At 46.1% G+C, this 26,811-nt stretch overlaps 1 protein-coding gene across 2 annotated transcripts in view; it reads left to right on the top strand.

Annotated features, from left to right (window-relative positions):
• The window catches only part of DNAH9 (dynein axonemal heavy chain 9), a gene marked incomplete at its 5' end in the record, with an annotated part of 326,297 nt that overhangs the window by 70,746 nt on the left and 228,740 nt on the right, over positions 1 to 26,811 (top strand). For both annotated transcript variants that reach the window (XM_080827022.1, XM_080827021.1), the window contains 9 exons: positions 6,672 to 6,894; positions 7,522 to 7,688; positions 14,067 to 14,937; positions 17,584 to 17,714; positions 18,047 to 18,173; positions 21,775 to 21,927; positions 23,109 to 23,234; positions 25,777 to 26,016; positions 26,293 to 26,453. In XM_080827022.1, coding sequence (XP_080683148.1) covers positions 6,672 to 6,894; positions 7,522 to 7,688; positions 14,067 to 14,937; positions 17,584 to 17,714; positions 18,047 to 18,173; positions 21,775 to 21,927; positions 23,109 to 23,234; positions 25,777 to 26,016; positions 26,293 to 26,453 — 2,199 coding nt within the window. The remainder of the gene's footprint in view (positions 1 to 6,671; positions 6,895 to 7,521; positions 7,689 to 14,066; positions 14,938 to 17,583; positions 17,715 to 18,046; positions 18,174 to 21,774; positions 21,928 to 23,108; positions 23,235 to 25,776; positions 26,017 to 26,292; positions 26,454 to 26,811) is intronic.

Genomic DNA, 26,811 nt, shown 5'->3' with positions numbered 1-26,811 from the left:
TTTAATCTTTCTGTGCCTTTATATTAGGGGAGTTTTTTTTAATAATCGGCATAGAACTGAATGTTTTATTCACCTTAATATGTATCTTTTAACTGGAGGATTTTGTTCATTAATATCTATTCTGCTACCATTTTATTATATGCTTTCGATTCTTTTTTTCTTCCTTTTCTTGCCTCCTTTGGGTTGAATTTGTTTTTTGTGTTCTTTTTTTAAGATTTTATTTATTTATTTGACAGAGACACAGTGAGAGAGGAACAGAAGCAGGGGGAATAGGAGAGGGAGAAGCAGGCATCCCACTGAGCAGGGAGCCCGATGTGGGGCTTGATCCCAGGACTTTGGGATCATGACCTGAGCCAAGGGCAGACGCTTAACAACTAAGCCACCCAGGCACCTAATTTGTTTTTATTTAATTCCATTTTCTTCCCTTCTGCTAATTTGGATGTTACATCATCCATGTCTACTGTTCTAATGGTTACCATAGCTATTTTAATAAGCATCCTTAAAAGGAATAAATTTGTCAGTTTTGTTACTCTCCTCATAATCAATATAAAGAGTTTAGAATAGTTTGATCTCAACTGTTTAGACATCAAATGATATTCTCATTCATGGTGATTTCAGTTGTTCCCTATTATTTATTTAAATACTACAAATTCCACTTCATTTTATATACTCAATGTTTATTGAAATTTATTTGAAGTCAATTAGATTTATCAAATTTTTGCCCATTGCCTCTTTCTACATTACAGACTAGTTCCCTAAGTTATGTCCATCAGAATTTCCATTAGTTTAAGAGTCTACTGGTGAAACTCTTTGTTTCTTTCTCTGAAAAGTTGTGTATTTTTCCCTTGTACTTGAACTGGGGTTGGGGGGGATTTTTGTTTTTTGGTTTGGTTTGGTCGAAAACTGTCTTTGCTCTGAAGCTAATCAGCTAATTTTAACCTTTATATTTCCTTTTTGGTGAAGGTATCCATATGAAGTACCTTAAGGTTTTCTTTTTTTTAAGATTTTTTAAAAATTTATTTATTTGACAGAGAGATCACAAGTAGGCAGAGAGGCAGGCAGAGAGAGAGGAGGAAGCAGGCCCCCTGCCGAGCAGTGAGCCCAATGTGGGGCTCAATCCCAGGACCCCAGGATCATGACCTGAGCCGAAGGCAGAGGCTTTAACCCACTGAGCCACCCAGGCAACCCAAGGTTTTCTTTTCTTTCTTTTTTTTTTTTTTTTTTAAGATTTTATTTCTTTGAGGGAGAGAGAGCACAGGAAAAGAGCAGAGGGACAGAGGGAGAGGGAGAAGCATACTCCCAGCTGAGCAGCGAGCCTGACATGGAGCTGGATCCCAGGATCTCGGGATCTTTGGCTCATGACCTGAGCCAAAGGCAGACAGTTCACCGACTAAATCACCCAGGCGCCCCCTTAAGGGTTTCTTTATATTAATTCCACCTGGAATTTGTTGGGTTTTCTTGAACTCATCTTGTCTTTCAACAGTTCAAGAAAATTCTCAGCCAGGATCTCAGAGATTGCTTCTTGCCCATTCTGTCAGTTTCTTCTGAGCTCTTAGGAAACTAACGTGAGATGTTTTTTCGCCATCATCCACATATTTTAACAGATTTTCAGAGTTTACAGCTGTCTGTCTGCACTGCAGTTTAGATAACTTTTCCACTTTTATCACACAGCTGTCTGATTTGCTCAGCTTTGTTTAAATCTCCTGTTTAATCCATTCGTTGGGCTTTAAACTTTAATGAATACATTCTAGTTTTAGACCTTCTATTTGGTTATTTTATTTATTTTTTTAAGACTTTATTTATTTGAGGGGTGCCTGGGTGGCTCAGTGGGTTAAAGCCTCTGCCTTCGGCTCAGGTCGTGATTCCAGTGTCCTGGGATCGAGCCCCACGTCAGGCTCTCTGCTCGGCAGGGAGCCTGCTTCCCTTCCTCTCTCTCTGCCTGCCTCTCTTCCTACCTGTGATCTCTGTCTGTCAAATAAATAAATAAAATCTAAAAAAAAAAAAAAAAGAAATAAACTGTCTTTAAAAAAAAAAAAAGACTTTATTTATTTGAGAGAGAGTGAGAGAGCATAGATGAGGGGGGGGCCTCAGAGAGGGAGAAGGAGAAGCAGGCTCCCCTCCAAGCCGGGAGCCTGAAGCAGCACTCAATTCCAGGACCTGAGATCATGACCCAAGCCGAAGGCAGATGCTTAACCAACTGAGCCACCCAGGTGCCCTATTTGGTTGTTTTATAATTTTGTGCGTTCATTTTTGTATTCTCTTGTTCTTTGCTCAAATATTGAGGCTTCTCCTTTATTTACTCATTTTTTTAAGTCTTAGAATGTGTTCATTAGAGGATGATCTTAAGACAACTTGTGATTTGTCAATTTAAAAATGTTTTGTTTCTACATACCATAGATTAAAGGTAACGTAAAGAACTACCAAAAAGTATTAGCTTCCTTCTCCTGGAATTGCCCATCAGCGTAGCACAGTGTGATCATTTTTGAATTGCTAAAATATATTTATTAAAGGCTTTTGCTATGCTTTTCTTCACAAAGTAATGCCATCACAGCCCATAATTTTCAGTAAGTTTTGTCACTTCCCATCTCAGAATCCACCTTCTCAGAAAGCAAAGATCCGTGCAGGATCACAGATTCTGAGTATATTTGGAGAGCCTCTGAAATTGCCTCTCTTCCTGACTCAGGCAATGCTGATTTTATATTTCAACTTAAAGTTGGGTCAGGGGCAGTGGCTGAGACCTACTGAGACTGTAAGAGCTTACTTAACCTTCTGAAGGGTGATTTCCTAAAAAGAGCATTTCTGTCTTAACTAATACATTGTGCTCAGAAGGTTGAAGTTATTTTTCTCAGTCAGTCTGGAATTGGTATCTGAGAAACCACAGGGAAGGCACTTTTTCCTGCCACCTGGGTCACAAACAATTGACAAGGCACTTAAACAGGAACTCTTATTTAACAAAAATATATATGAAATATTGCTATTTCAGATTCTGAATTCTGACATTTGAAATCTTTGCGGGTTTCATTTCATTACTTCTGCTGGCTCCTAATCATGGTGATTTTTTTCCTTGTGTATCTTGAGACTTTTGCGGGTAAACATCACGTTCCTTGGAATGGGTGAACATCTGTGGGAATTCTTTGAGGACTGGAGTGTAGTCTGCTTTCCTTCATTTGTGTCTGCCTGTCATCGAGGGATTCTTCCATCCCTAGACCACCTGCATTTCAACGTGTAGTGGTCCACCTGCTTCCCAGGCTAAGGCAGGAAGTTTCCATGCTTGCCCTTTCCGTGCAGCGGATTTACTTCTTGTTCGCCTTTATGGTGTCATAACTTCACATGCAGCTTCCTACCAGCCCTCTCACCTCGTGTGGGCCCCAGGCTGAGTCACCGGTTCCCCACGTCCCATGAGCAATCAAAATAGCAGCTTACTGTGTCCGGGGTTCAGTAGAAACCATCACAGAAGGACCACTTTGACCCCCGCTTAGTGCTCGGCTCAGCCTCCCGAAGTCCCTTAGTTTTGCGCCACTTTAGTGACACATTGTTAAATGACATTGAAATACATGTTTAAGCATTTTCATGGGCTCAGTGGAAGGGTTATTTATGCATATTATTTTGTGTGTCATACAGCTAGACACACACGTCTCTAGCTTCTCTGGATTACTCCGTAATTAGCCTTTTTCTAGACCACTCCACCAGAACCACTCTCGTTGAGCTCGCCAGCTTTAATCAAGTGGCTGAATCCTGTGATCATCATCTTCATCTTCCTCATACCACTCAGCAGGATTTGGTGTGGCCGATTATTCCGTCTTTCCCCAACAGCTTCTCCCCGTGGCTTTCAGGATACGTCACCTTTTGCGATTTTGCTTCTGTCTCACTGGACCCGTCTTTTTGGTCTCTGGTCTCTTTGGCTGGGCTCATCTCTTCTATATATTAGCATTCCTGAAACCTCAATTCTGAACTTGCTATCTACCTTCCTGGTCCCGGTGATCTCCAACCGAACGCTGAGAATGATCCATGTGCCAGTAACTACCCAATTTATGTTTTTAGCCTCATCTCTCTGGAACTCAAGATTTCCATTCAGCTGCCTGACAGATACCTTCCCTAGGTGTCTGGTGTCTGTGAGGCATCTCACACATAATATTTTTTAAACTTATCCCTCTTCCACCTTCTCCCTCCAAAAAACCCAGTCTTCCTCAGTTCTTCCCCTGTCTTTACATGGCATTGTCATTGACCCCATTGCCAGGAGTTAATGATTTCTTTCATCCCCTCACGTCTCTCCCCAGTCCATCAGTATGTCTTATAGTGTCTACCTGTGAAATTATCTTGAACCTGACCACTCCTCATGTCCACCTTCCAGACCAAAGTCATCGTCATCATCATCATCTGTCACCTGGACAACCATTTGAGTCTCTAAATGGCCCTCCTGGTTTCCATTCTTGTCTCCCTACCTCCAATGCTGCCACCATCATCATCACCTCCTCCAGCTAGAGATCTTTTGAAAATATGTCAAATCATGCCATTCTCCTATTCAGGAAGCTCATGCTTAGAATAAAATCTGGACTCCTTACCCTGGCAGACAAGACCCTGTGGTGTCTACCCCCTGTTGATTCTCTCACCTCCCCCCTTCTCTGTGCTTCCCCCGTTCCTCTCATGCTTCTGCCTGCTGACCTTTTCCCTTTCCTCAAATGCATCAGACTGAATCCAGCCTCAGTGCCTTTCCTCGTGCTGATCCCTGTACCTCAGAAGCTCTTCTCCCATTTCTTTCTGTGGCTCACTCCTTCCCATAATTTCCATTCCTGCTCAAATATCACCTCAGGAGAAAGGCCTTCACTGACCACTCCACAGAAAATAGAACTATCCTTAGTCTCCATCCCCTTACAGCATTCAACACCATGTGAAACTATACAACTTATTTCATTGATTTGTTTCCTATGTATTTTTCCCATTAGAATGTATACTTCATGTATACAGAGCCTTTGTTTCTCTCATTTATCATTCTCTCCTCAGAACCTGGAAGCACGGTTGGGCTCAAATATAGGATATATCTCATTTTATGTAATAGATGCTCAATAAATATTTTTGAAATAAAAACCGGATGTTGTTTCACTCCCACAGTAACCCGTGAGGCAAATGATTTCCCAATCATAGAGGTGAGGAGACTGAGAGGCAGAGATATTAAGTGAGCTGGCCTTGGTTACACCTCTAGTAAGTGTCCAAATTAAACCCAAGTGTGGTATGACTTTAGAGACCATAATGTTTCTTTTTTTTTTTTTAATTAAATTTTTTATTTATTTTCAGCGTAACAGTATTCATTGTTTTTTCACCACACCCAGTGCTCCATGCAATCTGTGCCCTCCCTAATACCCACCACCTGGTTCCCCCACCCTCCCACCCCGCCCCTTCAAAACCCTCAGGTTGTTTTTCAGAGTCCATAGTCTCTCATGGTTCACCTCCCCTTCCAATTTCCCTCAACTCCCTTCTCCTCTCCATCTACCCTTGTCCTCTATATTATTTGTTATGCTCCACCAATAAGTGAAACCATATGATACTTGACTTTCTCTGTTTGACTTATTTCACTCAGCATAATCTCTTCCAGTCCTGTCCATGTTGCTACAAAAGTTGGGTATTCGTCCTTTCTGATGGAGGCATAATACTCCATAGTGTATATGGACCACATCTTCCTTATCCATTCATCCGTTGAAGGGCATCTTGGTTCTTTCCACAGTTTGGCGACCGTGGCCATTGCTGCTATAAACCTTGGGGTACAGATGGCCCTTCTTTTCACTACATCTGTATCTTTGGGGTAAATGACAGTACAGATAAAAGGTTGATATCCAGGATCTATAAAGAACTCCTCAAACTCAACACACACAAAACAGATAATCATATTAAAAAATGGGCAGAAGATATGAACAGACACTTCTCCAATGAAGACAAATGGCTACCAGACACATGAAAAAATGTTCATCATCACTAGCCATCAGGGAGATTCAAATCAAAACCACATTGAGATACCACCTTACACCAGTTAGAATGGCCAAAATTAGCAAGACAGGAAACAACGTGTGTTGGAGAGGATGTGGAGAAAGGGGAACCCTCTTACACTGTTGGTGGGAATGCAAACTGGTGCAGCCACTTTGGAGAACAGTGTGGAGATTCCTCAGGAAATTAAAAATAGATCTTCCCTATGACCCTGCAATTGCATAATGTTTCTTTTTTTATTTTCAATTGTTTGAAAATTTTTCTGAAGTTTGCTTTGAAATAACATCACATACCAAAAGAAGTTGCAAAAACAGTACAGAGTTCCCTTGTACCCTCACAGAGCTTTCTCAAATGATACCATCCTGCTTAACCATGATGCAGTTATCGAAACCAGAAAGCTAATACTGGTGGAGAGCTAGTAACTAATGAACAGACCTTTTTCACATTTCACCAGTTTGTCCCACTAACATGTCCTGTCTCCTGAGTCTCCTCCAGCGTGGAGGTCTCTGCCTTTTACCACCGTGACCCTTCCAAAGAGGACCGTATTCTCAGCATCAGGGTCTAATCTACACAAAATGCCAGACTTGTGGGAAGTTTTCCCCAGTGCCAACTGTTATTTTGGGGGGAAATAAATAAATCTTCCTTTTGAGGAGCAGAAGGGAAATGCTGCTTCCCATTCTCTTTGTTTTGCTTAGCTTGGCTGACCTTGAAGTATTTATCAGGAATAGTGAGAGCGGCATGCTCAAGAAAGTTGAAAAAGGGGATTTCAAAGGACTGGTTGAGGTTATGGGACACCTTATGGCTGTGAAAGGACGACAGGGCAGCACCGATGAGATGTTCGAGCCCTTAAAGCAGACTATTGAATTGTTGAAGACCTATGAACAGGAATTGCCGGAAATGGTGTTTAAGCAGCTGGAGGTCAGTACGAAGGGTGTTTTCCGAATAAAAGAAAGAGAAACAAAGTTTCTGACCTTCAGAGTGGGGTGAGGTGGGTTGAGGTAAATGAGAAATGGGGCTTGGTGAGGACCCAAGGCTCATGTTTTGGAACTATCTGTGTGATGGGTGTGCACTCTCTAGCACACTCTGGAAACTCCTCAAATATGAGGCAGCACAATGCTGGAAGGAGATGGGAGCATTGATGTGAATGAAGTGTTTTGGTTTTTGGGGGGGTGGTTGGGGGGGGGGGATGAGCCAAGTTTTGACTCAGAGAAAAAAAAAAGCAAGTCTGAGAAACGTTAAGATGGACTAAGGAGATGTGAAGCATGAAAGAAAATAGTCAAGAGCTCTGAGAAAGTACAGAAAACGGCACAGGTTGCCCGGGTAGCAGTAGAGGGCAAGAAGGGTATGGAGGAGTCAGAAGGAGGGGAGAGCCGGGCAGGCAGGCGACCAGGGAGAAATGGGTCAGGGGAAGGGAGCCCATGACACCATGACATCACAGCATGGCTTTGTGGGCGACCCAAAGACATCCAGGTGCCATCCAGCGTCGGGTCTGCGGGCGAGGGGGAGCATGATGTGGGTCTGACCACATGGAGGTTGTCTTCGCAGGAGCTACCTGAGAAGTGGAACAACGTGAAAAAGATGGCCGTCACCGTGAGGCAGCAAGTGGCACCACTACAGGCAAACGAAGTGGCCCTCCTCCGCCAGAGGTGCTCAGCCTTTGACCTTGAACAGCAGGAGTTTTGGGAGCAATTCCGCAGGGAAGCCCCCTTCAGGTACGCACCCGCTCCTTCCTTTATCAACATGGCAATCTTTGGGTAACTGAGGGTCTTTCGGTTGAGTTCTTGAATTCTCTTAGCAGATGAAGACTAGTTAAGTCTTCCCTCCCACTTGGGTCTTCGTTAGAACGTGGCGCTGACGTGGGCAGAGCCCCGTCATGGCCTGGATGAGATGACCCAAAGGTTGCACAAAACCGTGCCCTTAAAAGTCTAGAAACTCTGTGTCTTCAGGTTTGTCGAAGGACTCTCTGTGATCAAAACATGAAGTTTTTGACAAAGCCATTCGTATTCTAAATTCTCGCAGACTTGTGTTCTTTTGGTTTAAAAAAGTGGCTGGTAGAATTGGAAAATAGTTCTGGAAGGCGTCTTGGAAGCCTAGGGAAAGGACATGAGGTGATGGAGTTCTTTCTGTCTCTGCTTTGTACTGCTCAGACCCGCCCCCACTTGTGAGAAGGGGTCTTTACTTCAGACAACAAAAGGACCAGGCAGCGTCATTCAGATGGGTCCACGTTGCACACACACAGACACGCACAAGTTTAGCTCAAATCCTCCCTAGGTGGAGAAGTAAGTGTCCAGGGGTCTGTGCTTGGTCCACTGCTCAACGCAGGGGCTCCAGCCAGAACAAGCTGGTTCTCAGGGTCGTGTGTCTGCTGACATAGGTTGTTGATAGAGTGAAAGAACTAATTTTTACAAGTGCATACCATAGTATCTGGCATGAGGATGACCAACCATCCCGGTTTTCCCTTGATGGCTCTGGTTTTAGCGCTGAAAGTCACACTTCCAGGGAAGTCCCTCTGTTTCAGGCAAATTGGACCCGTCAGTCCCCCACCATGGCAGACAGGAAGGACCTACGTGTTTTTCTTATTCACTCACCAAACACTTATTAAGCAGCTCCTGTCCCAATTACTTGGGGCTAGAGAGAACAAGAGGAGTGCATTAAGAGGCAGGCAGGACAGAGGGTCAACTCTGCATAAGACGAACGTGTATCCGTCACGAGACTAAGGCAGTGTGCCACCCTGTTGGCCGCACGTCACAATCACCTGGGGAGCCTCTAAAATTGCCCATGTCCAGTCTGTCTCGCAGACCAACTGAATCAGATTCTCTGGGGCCAAGACCTGGCATCAGTCGTTTGTAAAGCCCCTCGGGTGATCCCAGTGTGCGGCCAAGTTTAAGACTTGCTGCCCTAGGGGGAGGTCACTGGTTCCCTTTCAAGCCCTCATTCCGGGACATGTAATTCCAAATGAGATCTGGATCCCTCTAGAATAATTGCCTTCAGAGCTGTGCCCTTGTTCCAAGGAAATATCTATTGCTCTATTGGCAAAACTCCATCTGGGACCATTCTTTCAATGTCTGAGACCTATTCTCTGGACTCTCCTTTGGAAGCACAACTGAATTTTTGAAATTCAACACCGATCATGCAGAGGCAAATCTGGTGAGGGAGGTGGGTTATCAAGCTGAGTAGTACCGCTCTGTGGTAACAATCCACCAAAGGCAACAGCCATGAAAGCAGTGACGTCAATATCTTTGCATCAACTGTCCCTTAAAATTTTTTTTCAAAAAAGGAACTCCACAGATATTTGGGGAAATAGATTCCCAGGGGGTCTTCTCATACCTGCTTGAAAGTAAACAACGCCCATTTGCTGGTGTGATTTTGTGTGTCTGTTGGAAACGTGTATCCCTCCTTCATAGTTATATCCTGTATCTGTATTGATCAGCTGGTGGTGTTTTTCTTGAATGTGATAGCTGCGTTGTTCTTTTCTTTCTTAGCACTTGTATCTGCTGGCTGGGAGGATACTGCTTCTCTTAGCTGGGTTTTCCAAGCTCACATCTGTTAATTTGACATGCAGATGAATTTTTGCAAGAGAATACTTTGAAAAGAACTGCTCACAGCAGCGTGGAAAGGCAAACATTACTTCAATTGTGATGCGTTTCTCTTCTTGTCAAGAAAACATCAGGGCTGGAGCAGAATTGTGGATTTAGTGCTGAAGGGAGTCTTAGTGGGAATCAACTCCTGCCTCGTTTTGTTCCTTAGTTTGGTGTTATGTGAATGTGTGTGCTTGACATTTTAAGGCACTGTATGTGGCCAAGGATTTTAAATCGGGTTCCTTCCCTTTTAGATTATTTATGAATATCTAAAATGCAGCCCCTGGTGCACTCCTCTGTGAGTGCAAGTTTCTGTCCTTGATTAGACTGCAGGTCTAGCTCACGCTGATCTTGGCTTTGAGGAGGAAGAAGAAAGTGTCTCATTAGGGTCTTGCAGCCTGTCAGATGCTGGGTGAGGTCTGGTCAGTTGAGTTGAGGTTCTTCGTGTTCAAGTGTGACTTCCTTCTGTAGTTCATAAGTCTGAGCTGTATCAGCATATTCCTAGCTGAGCTCCCTCACTTCGAAGTAATTGGCTAAATCATCACCCTCAGTTTCAGAGACTTTCCACACCTCTTGAAGTTAGAGGTGAATTTCCCCCTTTGAGTGAAAGGAATGTTCCACACTCCTAGTGGCCTTCTCTGGTTCAGTGTTCCTGACCTTGAGTGCAGTCTTCTTGACCTTAAGGAATGGTGCCATGACATCCAGTCATCATACCCACATCGAGACCAAGGTTACCCAGCAGTTTCTTAGTCAAAGCACTTGATCTTAATGAGGTCCAACTCAATGGAGACCATTAATGTTTTCAACTGACTGGCTACCAGATTCTGTGAACGGTTGAGAGAGCTTTCTTGAAGACACCCTCCCTTTGGCTACTATCCTGCATGACAGCTAGAGAAAGCAAAGCTCTCCAGATAGCCCAGTACAGCGGACAGGAGGAAAGAAGGGCCTCTGTCTTGCTTGCATAGTATCTGTTGTCTCTTCAATAGTGGAGTAAAGAGGGCAGAATTAGTCACCAAATCTTGCATGGACATATCAGTGTCCTAAGACATGTCATTAGTTCAGCTTGATCCTGTTCTTCCAGTTAACCTGACTCACCTGATTGAGGCTTCCATAGAACAGAAGAGGTTGAGGTCTCAGCAATGGAGTTGGCAAAATACAATGTAAGTGTTGGGATTTTAAGGTAATACATATTGCCTGACCTCAGGGACAATTTCAGACACAAGTACTCAAACATGTTCATTGGGTGGCCAACTGGAACCTCCCCTGAGGTGGCCGTCCACACCCCCTGTAGAAGATGGTCCTTGAGCCAATGTGAAAATGCAGATTAGCCATTTGGAAAAAGATGAGTGGGAGGGAAGGGCATTCTGGGCAAAGGCACAAAAGGGTGAGAATGTAAGAAACAGTAAGAAAATTGCAGGACATGGAACTGAGAATGAAGAGCTCCACACAACCACGCTTTGACCGTGATTAACCGCTGAAGAGTCTAAGTATGAGGACAACACAGTCTAAACACCACTATCCCATGGCTGCAGGGAACGGGATGGAGTGAGACTGACCCAAGGTCAAGTGCTCCATGGGACAGTGATGGCAGCAGCCTAGGTGAGAAGCAATAGCCCTAGACTGAAGCCATGGCCATGACAATGGAGACAGAACAGATCTGGAAGGGATTTAGGAGGGGAATCAGCAGGATTGATCGAGTACAGGAGATGAGCAGGTAGACCAGCACCATTCTCTGTCTTCCATCCTGGACCAGTAAGGGGAAGGCAACACTCATCTGCTTACCGACACGGGGCCACTGAATGGAAAGAACTGGAAGATCACATGTTCAGGTCGGGGGAGGGGAGTTTTGGGATGCATGTGTCATCATGGAAGCCCAGGTATGGTTCTGAGGTCAACGTGTCCCACCTGCTGGCTTCCCAAGAATTAATTCAGTTCTCGCATTCCTCCCTCTGCCTCTCTCCATGCCTCTGTCTAGGTCAGGCCTAAGTCAGTGGTTTTTCTGCAGTGATACACATGAGCACCAAATACCCATTTCTCTCCATTCTATTCATCCCAACTTTCCAGACATTTTTCTTTTAGATTAAAATACTTTTACATTATTATTTCAATTTTAAAGACTTACTACACCCCCTTCCCTCCAAATGCTTTCTTGTTCTTATACTGTATTGTTCCCCTAGGGTCTGGAGAACTACTTTCAGTTTATTAGGCTCATTAATCAGCTCTGTGAATATCCTCACAATGTGCACCAGAGTTTTGAAATGGGAAGAGGGTTACCTGCCCTTACATCTAGGGATTCTTTTTGTTATTTAGGTCAAATTAACTTTTATGTGTGCACAGGAAATGACTGTCCATAAATTTAAACTGTAAATAAAAGTTACACCAAGAGGTAGATGAAGTTTGAAATAGATTTGACAAAGGATCACTTCTTCCAGATACTCAAGGAGCCGATAGTGATTTAAGGGTGTTCACATGTGCTAAGGAAAGAACGGTGAAAAAGACCATTTGTTTTCTCCTGTGTATACCCCCAAACACTCCAGGAGCTCACAGCTTACCTAACAAGTTATTCCTGAATTATGCCTCATTTATAAGGTAAACAATGTGGACTTTTAGAGTTTGTTTGGCAGATCTTCTACAGCAAGAGGCGAAATTCACTTTGCAAGCCACTTTGGTCACGATAAAAAATAGAACCTATGCACCCTGACAGTTAGTCTTTGGAAATGAAGACCAAGCATAAGGGTCACTCATGCATGGTGAGCTTTCCTGCTGGACCACTTGCCCCAACGATGAGTGGAAGGCTTAGGGTTAGGTTTCCTTCTGGTCGCTTTCCTTCTGGTTCTTTTTCCACTGCTCTCCCGGGGGGGGAAGGTGCCTTGCTTGTATAGACGAAGGACCCTCTTCAGCTCTGAGGACTTCAACCTCCTGTTCTGTTCTGGAACTCTCTGGAGCTGGAGAATAGCAAAGACATGCCATGACGTTCAGTCTCATTCTTTTAAGATGTAAATGCACAACTGTAGCACATGAGCCAAGAACTATTTAGGTGAAACAAGCAGAATCAAACCTAGCAAGCATCAAAGTTAATCTGACACTAATTTAATGGTATGCATTACTGTTATTGTGTTGCATGGTAATTAGGCTTAAGTGGTGAGCAGTTCAGGTAAATGACTTTAATTAGGATTACTTTCCATCCGTCAAGTCAAATATTTCCAAAGACAGCTGAGACAAGAGGCAGTTCAAGAATAGGACTCTGTATGCCCTCCTCCCTTCTGCACCAAACTACCCAACCAACATACATGTACATACATTACACACATACACACACACATGCGTGCACATTAGACTGGAGGACATGACCAACTCTCCAGCCACTCATTTCCTCTCAACTTTCCCCTTGATGATGAACCCCTAAGCCAGCCAGGCAGCCCTGCATGTTGGACTCTTGTGTTGGGGCAGAGGCTATGCCAGGAACGCTGGTCTGGAGGGGTAGCACCGTAAAGCGGGTGAGGGTGAGGGACTGTGGGGCCATGCCCTGAGCCCTGGAGAGAAGAGGGTGAGGAAATGTGAGGTGCAGCTGTAAAAACTAGATACAGTGTCCATAGCAGTTGGGTCCAGAAGCCCAGGCCACCCAGGATGCAGGAGAGAGCAGGCCAGAGTGGGCGAAAGGGAGATCAAGGACAACTCGGAGGAGGGACTTAAGAAAATGAGGAGCCTGACTCAAGGGACATAGTGAAGGAATGGGACAGTGACTGTACAGGGCCTTGGTGAGGGCCTTACGCTAGGTCTTCAAGGTCTTCTACCTGTGGTTCCCAAACTTGGAAGGTGCTGTTGCCTGAAGGGAGTGCACCAGTGTGAGCTTCACCAGGGTCAAGGACACCAACTTGGCCCATTGGAACCAGCTGGAGAGCTCGAAAGCAAACTGCCTTTGCCCGGGTCTCACCCCCAAAGAGTTTGATTTAATTGGACTCAGGAGCAGCCTGGGCATGGAGGCGTTCAGAGCTTCCAGAAGATTCACACATGACACCTAGACTGAGAACCAGTGCTCCAGAGGGAGTAATGCCAGATGGGGTCTAGGGTTGGGCTGTAAGTGCCAGCTCTCTCGCTTCTAGACCCCCTGCCACTCGCGGCTCCGGACCAGAGCTGTGGCTGCATGGATAGCATCGACAGTAACATGACAGTGCCCTCTTGTGTCAGACACTCCAGGAGCCAGCAAGTGGCAGCTGAGTCTAAAGGGTGCTTGAACAAGGGCCAGTGGAAAAGGAGAGGAGTGATTTTACCTCCTCGGATGTGAAGACAGGAGCCAAGCGTGATGTTCCCCTTGAATGGCCTTTCTGCAGCTGGCCGTGCTTACCCTACCCTGAGCACCTTTTCTTCCCAGGCTTCGGTGACAATTGCTGCTCTTTGCTCTTTGCTGAAATACTAAGCACTTAAAGATTTGAACTGGTATTCCTTGGGTGATTCCAGGACATGAGCCCTCTGGGCACTATACTCACAAAGGGAACACGTTGTGTCTCATAGGTTTGATAGCGTTGACCCTCACCATGTTCTGGATGCCAGGCACACGGAGATCCAGCAGATGGAATGCACCATGGCCTCCATCTCCGAGGCGGCTGACTTGTTTGAGGTCAACGTTCCCGACTACCGGCAGCTGAAGCAATGCAGGAAAGAGGTGTGCCGGCTGAAGGAGCTCTGGGACACCATCGGGATGGTGACCTCCAGCATCCATGCCTGGGAGACCACCCGGTGGAAGGAGGTCAATGTGGAGGCTCTGGAGTGGGAGTGTAAACGGTTTGCCCGGCACATCCGGAACCTCGACAAGGAGGTCAGGGCCTGGGACGCGTTCACGGGCCTGGAGAGCACCGTGCTGAACACCCTGAGCTCCCTGAGGGCAGTGGCCGAGCTGCAGAACCCGGCTCTCCGGGAGCGGCACTGGAGGCAGCTGACACAGGCCACGGGCGCGACATTCACCATGGACGAGGGCGCCACCCTGGCCCATCTCCTACAGCTCCAGCTGCACCACTTAGAGGACGAGGTCCGGGGCATCGTGGACAAAGCCGTGAAAGAGATGGCCATGGAGAAGACCTTGAAGGAGCTGCAGACCACCTGGGCCGGCAGGGAATTCCGGTACGAGCCCCACCCACGGACTAATGTCCCCCAGCTGCTGTTGGACGAGGACCTCATCGAGGTGCTGGAGGACAACCAAGTCCAGCTGCAGAACCTGATGATGTCCAAGTACATCGCCTTCTTCCTGGAGGACGTGTCTGGCTGGCAGAAGAAGCTGTCCACGGCCGATGCCGTCATCTCTGCCTGGTTCCACGTGCAGCGCACGTGGTCTCACCTGGAAAGCATATTCATGGGCTCCGAGGACATCCGGGCTCAGCTGCCCCAGGTACCTGCTAAGGAGTTCCTGCTCTCTCTCTTCCCTTATCCGAGTCAAGGGAGGAGTCCCCAGTTCTTCTAGCATCTTCTAGCACTTTCCTTCTCTGCCGCATCTTCTAGCACTTTCCTTCTCTGCCGGCCTTGGCTTCACTCTAAGGTACCTCCCGCAAACATGGGCCGTCCAAGTCACCAAAAGTCAGGCAGAGGGAAAGAGAAGGTGAAATGCACACCAATTAGTTTTTCCCTGGAAGGGTGGGAAAAAGGAAGAAGAGCCTGGTGTTTCAGGGTTTTTTTTTTTTTTCTTTTTTTTTTAAATGTATATGCAAGAAAGGAACCTTCTGCGTTGCCCCACAGATGATTACAAAGCAGCTACCCACTGGAAGGGAGCCTTGTTCCCAGGCAAACGCAAGTTCCTTCTCAGCAGGGAGCTGAACACGTCTGGCCTGTGCCACCTGCAAAACACCAGCCTTCCGCTCCGTCCTGAGCAATGATTTCGCGAAAATCTGCATTCTCCTCATTACTGCCTTCCCTGTGGTTGATCACCCCCTTCTAATCTGTCCTAATTTATGTGCCATTAGCTTACCCACCTCTCGATGGACTCTAATTCATTAATTTTTTTTTTTTTAATTTTCTATTTTGCAGACATTCTCCTGTCTGCCTTCGGTACAGCAAGTTCTCTGCTTCCAAATTAGCTTGCTTCCAAGACGTCACGTATCTTTCAGGCCCCACTTAAAAAGTTAAAGCGCATTCCGTCCCAACGTTGTATTTTTCCAGCTCATCCCGCAAAGGCGTCTTTCATGCCCTAATGCAGATTACAGGTTGTACATCTGGAATGAAAAATAGCCGGAAACAGTTCCGAGAGAGATGTTGTCATGAGGCCAAATTGAATAAGCCAGATTTTATTTCTCCCCAGTGCGAGGGACTGAAGAAGAGTGGGTTTAATGAGGAGGTGAGGGCAGAAGTGGAGACTTTTGTAGAGACTCTAAAGAAGGCTTTGGAGAACTTTCAACCACACGTCAGAGAGAATGAATATCACTGGCTTCTCCACAGTGGCGCACATAGGTCCGTGTGCGGAATACGGGAACGCATTTATTTTCTCTGTATTAACAGTACAATCACAGAGACAGTTTAAAACCATAATGAAATTGGTCGTCATCTGACACCCTCACTAGTAACTATTTTCATTCATCATGAATGTCTCCCAATTTGGCTTCACATATAGACAGATTTTTTACATAATTGCTCGCTTTGTAATGATGATTTTTCTTTCCAGCTCTTTCCGTCGGAGCATTTATGTTCCATATTTCTGATATATCGATAACCTTGATACTTTCTCATCTTCCATGTGAGCAGAACACCTCATGGAGCAGTCATAATTTCCCCTGCCATGCTATTTTTAAATCTTCTTGGGAGAGGGGCTAGCTTTCCCACTTGTAGCTGTGGGATGTTGGGCAAATTACTTCACCTCTCTGTGCTCCGGTTTTCTCCTGTAAACGGGGACAAATACAGTCCCCACTTCAGGGATGTAATTAAGCTATGCCCATAGCACATGCTGATATGAGTGTTGTCACGTAATAATAATGCCACAGGTACTGGGCTAAACCCTGCATATGTCATTGTCCTGGGCATTCCGTCGACACTGTAGAGTGGTTGTGTGTTTGAGGAAAACAACAATAATTAATTCGACATCACATTTGCTGAAGAACATCTTTCTTTGGTTACATCAACTTTTGCACAGACCCAGGAGGAACACCGGACCCGCTGTCCGTCCTATGCAGCAAGTTACGTGTTTTATGCCAACGGTTCTCAAAGAGTGGTCCCCGGACCCCGACCTTCATAGGGAAGCCTCAAGGTCAAGACTGTCTTAGTAATAATGCTAAGATGCTATTTGCCTTTTTCACTCTCATTTTTCCATGCGCACACAGGGGAGTTCTCCAGAGGTTTCCAGACACGTGACATCACAACAGATTGAATGCCAAGCAGGAAAGAAAATCTGGTCTTGTCCTAAGTCAGACATTAAATCTTGGGGGGAAAATAAAGTGAAACAAGGCTGCCTTCTCTCTAAGTTATTTTGTTGTGGAAAATACAATTATTTTTTATAAAAGCATGTTATGTTACCATTGTGGGCTTAATATTGTTACTTTTTAGATGAATTAGCAGGGGCGCTGGGGAGGCTCAGTCAGCTAAGTGTCCAATTCTTGATTTCAACTCAGATCACGATCTCAGGGTCCTGGGATCGAGTCCCGTGTCAGGCTCTGTGCTCAGCTGGAGTCTGCTGGAGATTCTTTCTCTCCCTCTGCTCCTCCCTCTACAGACTCTCTCCAAAAATAAATAGTATTTTTTTTTTAATAAATGCATAAACAAATATTTTTCGAAGTTCTCAAATTGAGCTTCCCACTGAGGAGACACAGTGGTGGATAGATTACTTACGTACACAAAACCTCTTTGCACTCCTCTGTGCTTTTTTCAAAAACAGAAAGGGGGTTTAGGACCAAAACATTCAGGATAGTTCCTGAAGTTCTTTCAAGGTCAAGATATTTCCTTCTTCGAGTTTTAGGACATCCTCAGCACCGGTTCCAGCTTCTGACTTGCTTCACGAGGGGATCCCCGAGTCCAAGAAAGCAAAAGTTCATTTTCCCCCACGTGTTTATTTCAGGATTCCAAGAGGTTTGAAGGCATTGACAGTGACTTTAAAGAGCTAGCCTATGCCGCCCAGAAGACGCCCAACGTGGTGGGAGCCACCAACCAACCAGGTCTCTACAAAAAACTGGAAGACCTTCAGAGCAGGTGACAGTCTGCTCGCTGCTGCCGCTTTTTGTCCTGGGAAGGGTGATGTTTCCTTTTCCGGATTCTGTCCCCGAGATGCTTCCTTGAACTGTACGAGTGAGTGTGTGTGTGCACACACACTTTGATTTGCCTGTAGAATAATGGGAGGTATTATTAGAAGCATTTATTCTGGTAGAAATGCACCAGTGTGTATATTTGCAAGTACCCATACGTGTTTCTTGCCCCGAATCTGCCTATGTTGCATACGCTGCATCTGTCTGCATTTTGGTCGAGTCTGTGCACCTGTGGGTCTAAGCCGACTTCATCAGGAAATTCTGTGTCTGTGCCCTCAGGTTATACCTGTGTGAGAAGGCCCTGGCCGAGTACCTAGATACCAAAAGGCTCGCCTTCCCTAGGTTTTACTTTCTGTCCTCTTCTGACCTGTTAGACACCCTTTCCAACGGCACAGCGCCACAACAGGTAAGCTGGGAGAGCGCTCGTGGAAACATCCAGAAGGAGAGAGGGGGCTCCTGGTGGGAGGGTTTCAGGTTCCCCGTCACGCCTCCTCTCTCTAGCAGTGTGCGTATTTCAGACCTGTGCTCCCACCAGCATCTCTGATGCCCCTGGCCTGTCAGTGGCCACTGCCCCCTAAAAGGGAAACTCGGAGGCTGGGAAAGGTCGAGGGGGCGCTAAGCCTTTACAGAGAACGCCTTTGCTCTGACTCTGAAGAGACATCCAGTACATCGCTGTCCAAAGTTATAGCTCAGATTTCCACGGGGGAGAAGACTGAAGGTTGTATTCACTCAATATTTTATTATTTTTGTGGAAAGAGTGTATATGAGGAGCTCAGAATTTGGGGTTCTAGCCTCTGGCTCTGGCCACTCATTGGCCAGGTAGCCTCGGTTGGGTGTCCCTTCTCTTTGACAAACTTCCCTCATCTGTAAAATAGCCACTATGCTACAAAGTTGGCTTTTTTATTTTTTCCCCTTCATATTAGAGTAACTAATTGGAACGCTGTTGGTATTTGGAGTTGACAGTCACTTGGGGGGCGGGGTCTGGTGCCTTAGAATCACCGGGAAGGCTTGGGAAAATGCAGATTTCTGAGCCCTCCCCCCAGATCTCCAGATGGTTCTGTCTGTCTGGGTGGGGCTGGATAATTTGCATTTCTAAGGGATTCCCATGGGATGCTGCTGGTCTGGGGACCACACTTGGAGAGAGAGAGTGACCTTCCCAGACCAAAGGTCTGAGTCTCCCAAGCCACCGATAGGAGGGAGGGATGATGTCTCCCCTTCATGCTCCTGTAGCTCTCCTCACTTCTCACCCTAACAAGGCTTCAAGATTTCTTTCTAGTTCTCCGCTTTTCCTTTGAAGCTAGCCAGTCAGAATACGCCGTTCAGAAGTGACTCCGATGAGTTCTTTTCCCCATTCGGTGTAATTTCATTATTCATTTGAAGTAGAGTCAAGTTCATTTCTTTCTCTTTGCCTTGAGTTTTGGGGGTTGGTTCCCACCCTCGTTGACTGGATTGTTTGAATACGTAGCATTCTAAAGTCAAACTGTGCCAAAAGGTATGTGAGCAGCACTCCTCCTCCTCTCCCTCCCCTCTACTTCCTATAGGTCACCGATCCCCCTCATTTCTGAGTGCACACATGAGCGGATGTACATTTACATTTGCACACGTACCTTTTCTTATTTCCCCTCCTTTCTCACACAAAAGGTAGCGTGCTGTATCTACTTGAATGCCATTTTTTTTTCCTGTACCGATGGGTCCTGGAAATCATGCCCTATCCATTTAAAGATATCTTCCTCATTTTTTTTTTTAATACAGCTGCATCACACCCTGTGGGCTATACTATAGTTTGGCCAGAAGTTGTTTATATTATTTTATAATTCCAAATAATACGGCACTGAATAACGTAGGGGTTTTGTACTGTTGGAGGTCTGCCTTCTAGGTACATTCCTAGAGGTGGGATTTCTGGGTCAAAGGTAAGTGCTATGGGATTGGGTTAGATGTTGCCCCATTTTCCCTCCATAGACGTCCTAGCTTTTTGCGTCGCTACCAACGATGGACGAGAGCTTCTCTCGTGGAGCCAAAAGATGGCACCCATGCATTCGTTTTCTCTCTTTGTAACTAACTCTCCCAATTCCTGAACTGATGTTTTGGGTTTGCTGATAAGAAGCAAGTACTAAAGAGAGATTATCCCTAGAGGTAAAGCCTCCCCCCGTCTTTTTTTTCTTTTCCTATAGATGGAATTCTTTCCAGAGCAGCCCAGGTATGGTGGAGGTGAAATATTTATCCCACTAACATTCTGCTTTGTAACTATATGTTCATTAATTCCATGCATAGGAAAAGTCAGAGATCACTGCCAGACCCTTTATACATGATGCACTCATTCTTAAGTATTTTTTATTTATTTCTCACTTTGTTTGAGTAAATCCTTAAGTTGCTCCCCATTCTGAGAGATGAAGCATGAGAGGCTAGCCCCTAATTCTTTCCGTAACTGTGACCCTCTGCTGTTTTTACGGGTGAGTGATCAAATGGTTGAGTTTGGAATTCACGGGTCACGGCTGTTTCTCTTCACATCCCCTCAGATGCAGTGCTGAGACATCATCTGAGACATCATCTAAGACATCACCTGAGACATCATCTGAGGTCTACCTGCTTCCGGCCGCCCCACCCCCCACCAAATCTTTCTACCTTGGATTCTAATTTCTTTCTGTTTGGATCTCTTTAGAGATCAAAATTTAAGTTAAATTTTAATTCTAGAAAATCTGTATGCATTTATATACTTTGTTCATTTTTCCAACACATGATGAGGTTTTGTTGTTTTTTTTTTTTTTCCCCAATCTGAAAAACCAGGGCTTTTGTGATCTTGAAAACACTTTCTTTCTGTCTGCCTTAAAATACTATTTCTATTCCATCTCTCTGGTTAGTTTCCCCTTCATGTTTCCATAAGTTGAGATTCGGTCTTCTCTGCTATATACATTACGTTCGTGCATTCGTTTATGTTTGCATATATTCACACAGATTTTCAACTCTTACCCCCTCTTCCTTGGAATTCTTCCATAGGTCCTCAAGCTCATCTGCCATATTGAATTTGTTTGTCTTGATTTGGCCCTTTATTATTTGTTGTTTCCTTACATTATTTTCCTACCACTACCAATTCGTCTTCACTTCGTATTTTGTAGCGTTCCTGGTTCTTTCATTTATTTGATAACAAGATGGCGTTTTTCATAATTACTCCTGTTTCCTTTATTAAAACTTCTCCCACCCTCTCCCTCTCGGATAAAGAAGGATCCATCCCATCAAGATATTCATCCTGTCACTGTGGGTTGGTTCTCCTCAAGTACCTCACAGTTTACTTCAACACACGTAGAATTTCTCCTCATAGGCTGGTTGTAGATTTGGGGTTACAACTCAGGGTACCACGAGTCTGCACTCCCTATATCTCAAAAAGCCCTACCAAAGAGCAGCTTTCTATAAATTTTTCCTCTCCAACCTTCCATCTCCCTCACCTCAGGATCATAGTGTGGCTCTCCAGCAACCCTCCTGAAACATTCCTCTGGGACACTACCATAAAGGGCCTCTGTACCATGAGACAACACACAAGGGAGAAGTCCTGGCACGGCCGGGCTTTCTGATTGAGTTGAGAATGCTTGCTTTTCAAATGTTTCCAAAATGTTTCCAAAAGCTGGGTGACTTTTTCCAGAGGCCACTGTCACCACTGCCCTCCTGCAGGCTCTCATCTGCCTATCTCCTGAGGAAGAGGGTTTACGAATTAACCATCATTTTTTTTTTCCTCCAGTCCATTCCCATTTAGATGCAAACAGACATGAATCCAACTTCTGTGGCTTCATTGGGTGGTGGCTAGTCCATGCTTCCCACCAACTTTATATTCCTTTGACCACTCCTACCCAGCTCATTCAGTTCTGACCTCATACCACCATCATTCCCACAAGCTTCCCTCTAAGTGTTTGGTATCCAACCCTCTAATGGCTGTCAGACAGTAGACCTCTGAACAGTACTAATGAGCATCTTCCTGGAAACATCATCCAATCCTTTGGCGTGGTTTCCCTTCGTAGGTCCAGCGCCATCTTTCCAAACTCTTTGACAATATGGCGAAGATGCAGTTCCAGTTGGACGCTGGTGAGCAACCAACCAAGATAAGTCTCGGCATGTACAGCAAGGAAGGAGAGTATGTAGCCTTCAGTGAGCCCTGTGACTGCAGTGGTCAGGTAGAGTAGAAGTCCTGTTCCCTCCCTCCTCATCCCCTTTCCCTCTCAAGTGTCTGCATTCAAATACAGGCAGCCTCAACCTTCAGCATGGCCACCTTGACCTTGGGCCAGAACTGCTGTCTGTGTCCTGGGACTGCCAGCTCCTCTTGACTTGAACTGACATCGGAGAAGCTCCTAGTTCCTGCTCTCCTCTCTCCAGGAAGGACACATGTCAATATCCATCTGTCTTTCTTAACCAAAGACCTGTATGGAGAGGAATAAAATGCACATAAACAACTACCCTGTCAATGAGAAAAGGACTTTAAACATGATTAGCAGCACTGGGAGGCTTTAACATGACAACCCCTGGGGCACCCCACAGGGGAATCTGGCATGCTGACATCTTCCCCTGGAGAAAGTGCTCTTTGAAATCGGCCATTTTCCTGAGATGTCATTTCTCTGTACAAATACAGCTCAGAGTCCCTTCCTCCCACAACCCCAGCCTTGGGAGAGCCAGATCCCATCCCACTCCAGGAACTATCACCTCTAAGTTTCCCTTGTGCAATTCAAGAAGCACAAAACATGGGATGGTTCCCTCCTTAACCCTCTTTCCTGTCCTCTCCCATCACAGCTAAAGTATAAGCCCTTCTTTGTTTCTTATGCTAAGTGATCCAACACAGCATTGTCCCTGGGGCTTCTAATTGAGTCTAGCATCATACCTGGAGAAAAGATCTTTTATAGAGGTCTCCCTTCATCCATGTGTTTCTTGGAAAGCAATTCTAATTCCAGGAAATGATCAGACATTCTTAGTTTTATAAGAAGGAACCCTGGGGTTTGATTCTGGATGTGTCCTTTGGTAGACCAGAAAGCATTTAGTTGGAAAATAAAATTCTGGCTGACATCTCCAGCCTCAGTGTGGAAGAGCTCGTGAGAACCCAGGACTTACTGACCTTGCTCAACCCAGATTAAAACTTCCTTAAATGAAGCCTCCTTTAACCTGCTGCTGTAACCTGTGTGTTCCAAATGGGCCTGTTGTTAATTAACTGAGCCTCGTTCTCACCCATCAGTGTCCTGGGTCCAGAAACAAAATGGCTCCCTATGCCTTCTGGTAGCCATCACGGTTGTACATTTTCTTCCCTCCCTCCGGGTGAAAGATCATACCTTCTTCAGAACCCAGCATCTCACTCAGAGTTCTTTTTCAGGTAGAAATATGGTTGAACCGTGTGCTTGCCCATATGAGGGCCACAGTGAGGCACAGCATGACAGAAGGTGTAGTTGCCTATGAAGAAAAGCCAAGGGAACAGTGGCTCTTCGACTATCCAGCTCAGGTATTCTAACCAGGACCTTCATGGGCCCCTGTCCTTTGCTGGGTCCTCTCTCTTGGGGGCCTTCTTCTGCCTTCAAGGGACACCTGATCTTAAACTCACTATGCGCTTCTCAGAAGAGGCTGATCTGTGAAGGGGGTCAGCCAGAGGGAACAGGGGAATTGTCAGCCATGACCCACTCCAACCATTACCTTGGAGAACCAAGGGTTGGCCATCTTTACCCTCATGGCTACCATAGGGAGAAAATGTAAACCATTCAACTCATTGAGCCAGCCTGCTTGGGATGTCCCAGGATCTTCGCTGAGCACAGGTGACTCCCAACAGGGAACGAGACATCCTAAGATACCATAACCCTGCCCTGGCGAAATTTACGGACTGACGTGGAAGTCAGTCACTTACCAATGAGACCTGGTACTCTGGGAGCACAGAGCTAGCTAGTACGGTTCAGGAACCACCTCTCCCCTTACCCCACTGAGGAGATGACATAGAAGCTGAGATTTGAAGTAGGAGCAAAGAAGTTAAAGATGGAAGGAAAGAGCCACCAAGCATGGGGAGTGCCATGAGTGAAGGCTCGGAGGCAAGGAAGAGCATCTCGTGGTTGAGGAACCGAATGTGGTTGCAGCAAGAGGAAGGGGAGGAGGGAGTGAGAGGCAGCAGGTGGGGTCTGCAGAGGAAACTCAAAGCCAGTTCTGCGCACCACATGAGGGAGTCTGACTTGCTTCTGAGATGTATCTGGACCCTTTCCAGGCTTCTCGGGAGGAAGATGAGAGAAAGGCATGAATTAATGAGAATTGTCTAGATGACTCTGGCTGCATGGTACCCTCTTGCCTTCCCCATTAGGGAAGGAGGGAAGCTGGCGCTGGTACATTTGGGGGCTGCAGATTTTTCCTGGTAATTGAAGCCATAGGAGCAGAGAGGGCCTCCCCTCATTCTGGAAAATATGTAGGTGGATATGAACACCCCCTAGAGCATCATGCAAAGACGGGGTCGGCAAGGAGGGGCGGGTAAAGCAGAATGAGAAACGGTGCCTTTTTAGATAGAGGGAAAAGCAGGGAATGATCATAATGGAAACCCAAAAAATCGGCGGCAGCAGGTGAGAGGTCAGTCATGCCGTGTGCTTGGCAGAGATAAAGCAAAATAAAGAGGCTGAGGGGCGTCCATGAACTTGGTGCGGCCATTTCAGGGAAGTGCCAGGTGGTGTCATGGCACCAGGGGGAGGAGACAGGAGAGGAAGGTGGCAAAATGTTGGCATCGAGTGTAGACTTGGCAGCGAGTGTAGACAAACAGAAGAAACAAGAAAGGGAGTCAGTACTGCTGAAGGGAAGAAATATTCTTTTAACTGTGAAGCTAGCATGTCACATTCAGACCATCCCAATAAGATCACAGCGCAGGCAGAACCGTGCATCTAAACCCAAAGGCAAAATCAGATATAAGAGAGAAGGGTACATTTATATGACGGGTTTCTCTTTTTCACAAAGGGAATCATTCCTGTCAGGTTTCCTATTTACCTGAATCAGAATTTTGGGCCAAGAAAATGTGTTGCCTCCTGCTATTCTGACAGATCTCTGAAACAGTGTCTTCCAGATCAAATGATACAACAGATGATCGATGTGTCTAAATTCTCCACCATGAATAATAAAAAATTCTGCCTTTTCCATCTTAAGTTTCTCAGCAAACAGAAGAAATGTTTATTCAAATCCCTTTTCCCATTTATTTATTTCAAACCTCTGAAAGACAGCAGTCCTGTTGACCACAATGAATTTTGCTGAAGTTCACCTTGATCTTCAAAAGTAGGCTTTTTAAGGTGATAGGTTTTAAGAATTAAAAAATACATGTAGCAAAAGCGTTACAGACAAGCAAAAATATGTCGCAAGCGATCATTGCTGGCTTGCTAAGCTAGAATACTCCGACCACAAGAGGTTCAAGAATAGCAGAACAAAGTCTGAGTGCACTTGAGATGGTCAGTCAGCATATTGTTAAGCTCCCGAGAACAGGAAAGATGCTTCACCTGGGCTGTAGAAATGGAAAGATCGGTGTAGCGATTTCTAAAAACCACTGACATTGACCAGAATGACTCTTTGGTTGTTTTCAACCAAACAATACATTTTTTTTTTTTTTTTTCAAGAGTAGACTGCGCTTTCCCCACTTGGAACCACTTCCCATCTCCAAGGAGATGGAGACAAGTGGCTTGCTTAGTCGAGGTTAATTCAGTCGGTTCTGACCTCATACCACCATCATTCCCACAAGCTTCCCTCTAAATGTTTGGTATCCAACCCTCTAATGGCTGTCAGACAGTAGACCTCTGAACAGTACTAATGAGCATCTTCTGGACACATCGTCCAATCCTTTGGCGTGGTTTCCCTTCATAGGTCCAGCGCCGTCTTTCCAAACTCTTTGACAATATGGCGAAGATGCAGTCGAAGAGGGAGGGAAGGGGCTCACGTCACCCATGCGATTCCATTCTGGCTTTCACTGGGGGTGCATGAGTGGGCTGGTTTGGGAGACAGCCCTGGCGATGGCTTTACTGTGGCTCCTCATGCCACAGGTGGCCCTGACCTGCACTCAGATCTGGTGGACCACAGAGGTGGGCATCGCGTTTGCCAGGCTGGAGGAAGGCTATGAGAACGCCATGAAGGACTATTACAAGAAGCAAGTGGCCCAGCTCAAAACCCTCATCACCATGCTCATTGGCCAGCTCTCCAAGGGGGACCGGCAGAAGATCATGACCATATGCACCATTGATGTGCACGCCCGGGATGTGGTGGCCAAGATGATTGCTCAGAAGGTGAGTCCCAGATCTGCAAGAGGGTCCCCCTTGGTGGGCAGCTACGCCATGAACAGTGGCATAAGGGAGAAGCTTACATACAGCTCAAACGTGGGGGGTTGCAGATTCTGTGGCAGCCGGAGAGCTGGGAGAGGGTCATGGTGGCTGCCCCCAGCGTCAGAGCAGCTCGTGGTCTCTGTGCCCTGGTGGGCTCCTCCCACGTCTCCTGCGGCCTGCAGGCCCCGTGCTCCCTGCTGGACTGTGATTCACCCCCAGTACTCTGCACCCTCTCTCCAGGTGGACAGTGCTCAGGCCTTCCTCTGGCTGTCCCAGCTGCGGCATCGTTGGGACGATGAGGCCAAACACTGCTTTGCCAACATCTGTGATGCGCAGTTTCTCTATTCCTACGAGTACCTGGGAAATACGCCTCGCCTGGTGATCACGCCTCTGACGGACAGGTGAGCACGAGCATCAGCCCCCTGACAGGGAACCCGACTGTGGTCTGCCTCAGGCCAGCCGTGGTCAAGGCCACCATCACTTGCTACTTGTCCGCAGAGGTGAAGGGGGTTAGGCCCCACCACACAACACACGCGAAAATCAAACTGGAAAGGTGTAGGGCAGGGGCCTTCTCAGAACGAACCCCCAAGCAAATCAGGGATCTGTGATTAGTCTTGAGGAATGACTAGGGAGTCACACACACCTGGATCCTCACACCAGCTCTTAACACATACCAGCTACTTGACCTTGAAAAGCTTGACCTAATTCTTGTTCTTGGTTTTCTTCTCTATGGAACGGAGTTAGGAACTCACACCTCAC

The sequence above is a fragment of the Martes martes genome (genome assembly GCF_963455335.1).
Source record: "Martes martes genome assembly, chromosome: 16".
NCBI lineage: Eukaryota > Metazoa > Chordata > Mammalia > Carnivora > Mustelidae > Martes > Martes martes.
This window is presented reverse-complemented; position numbering and strand designations above follow the sequence as displayed.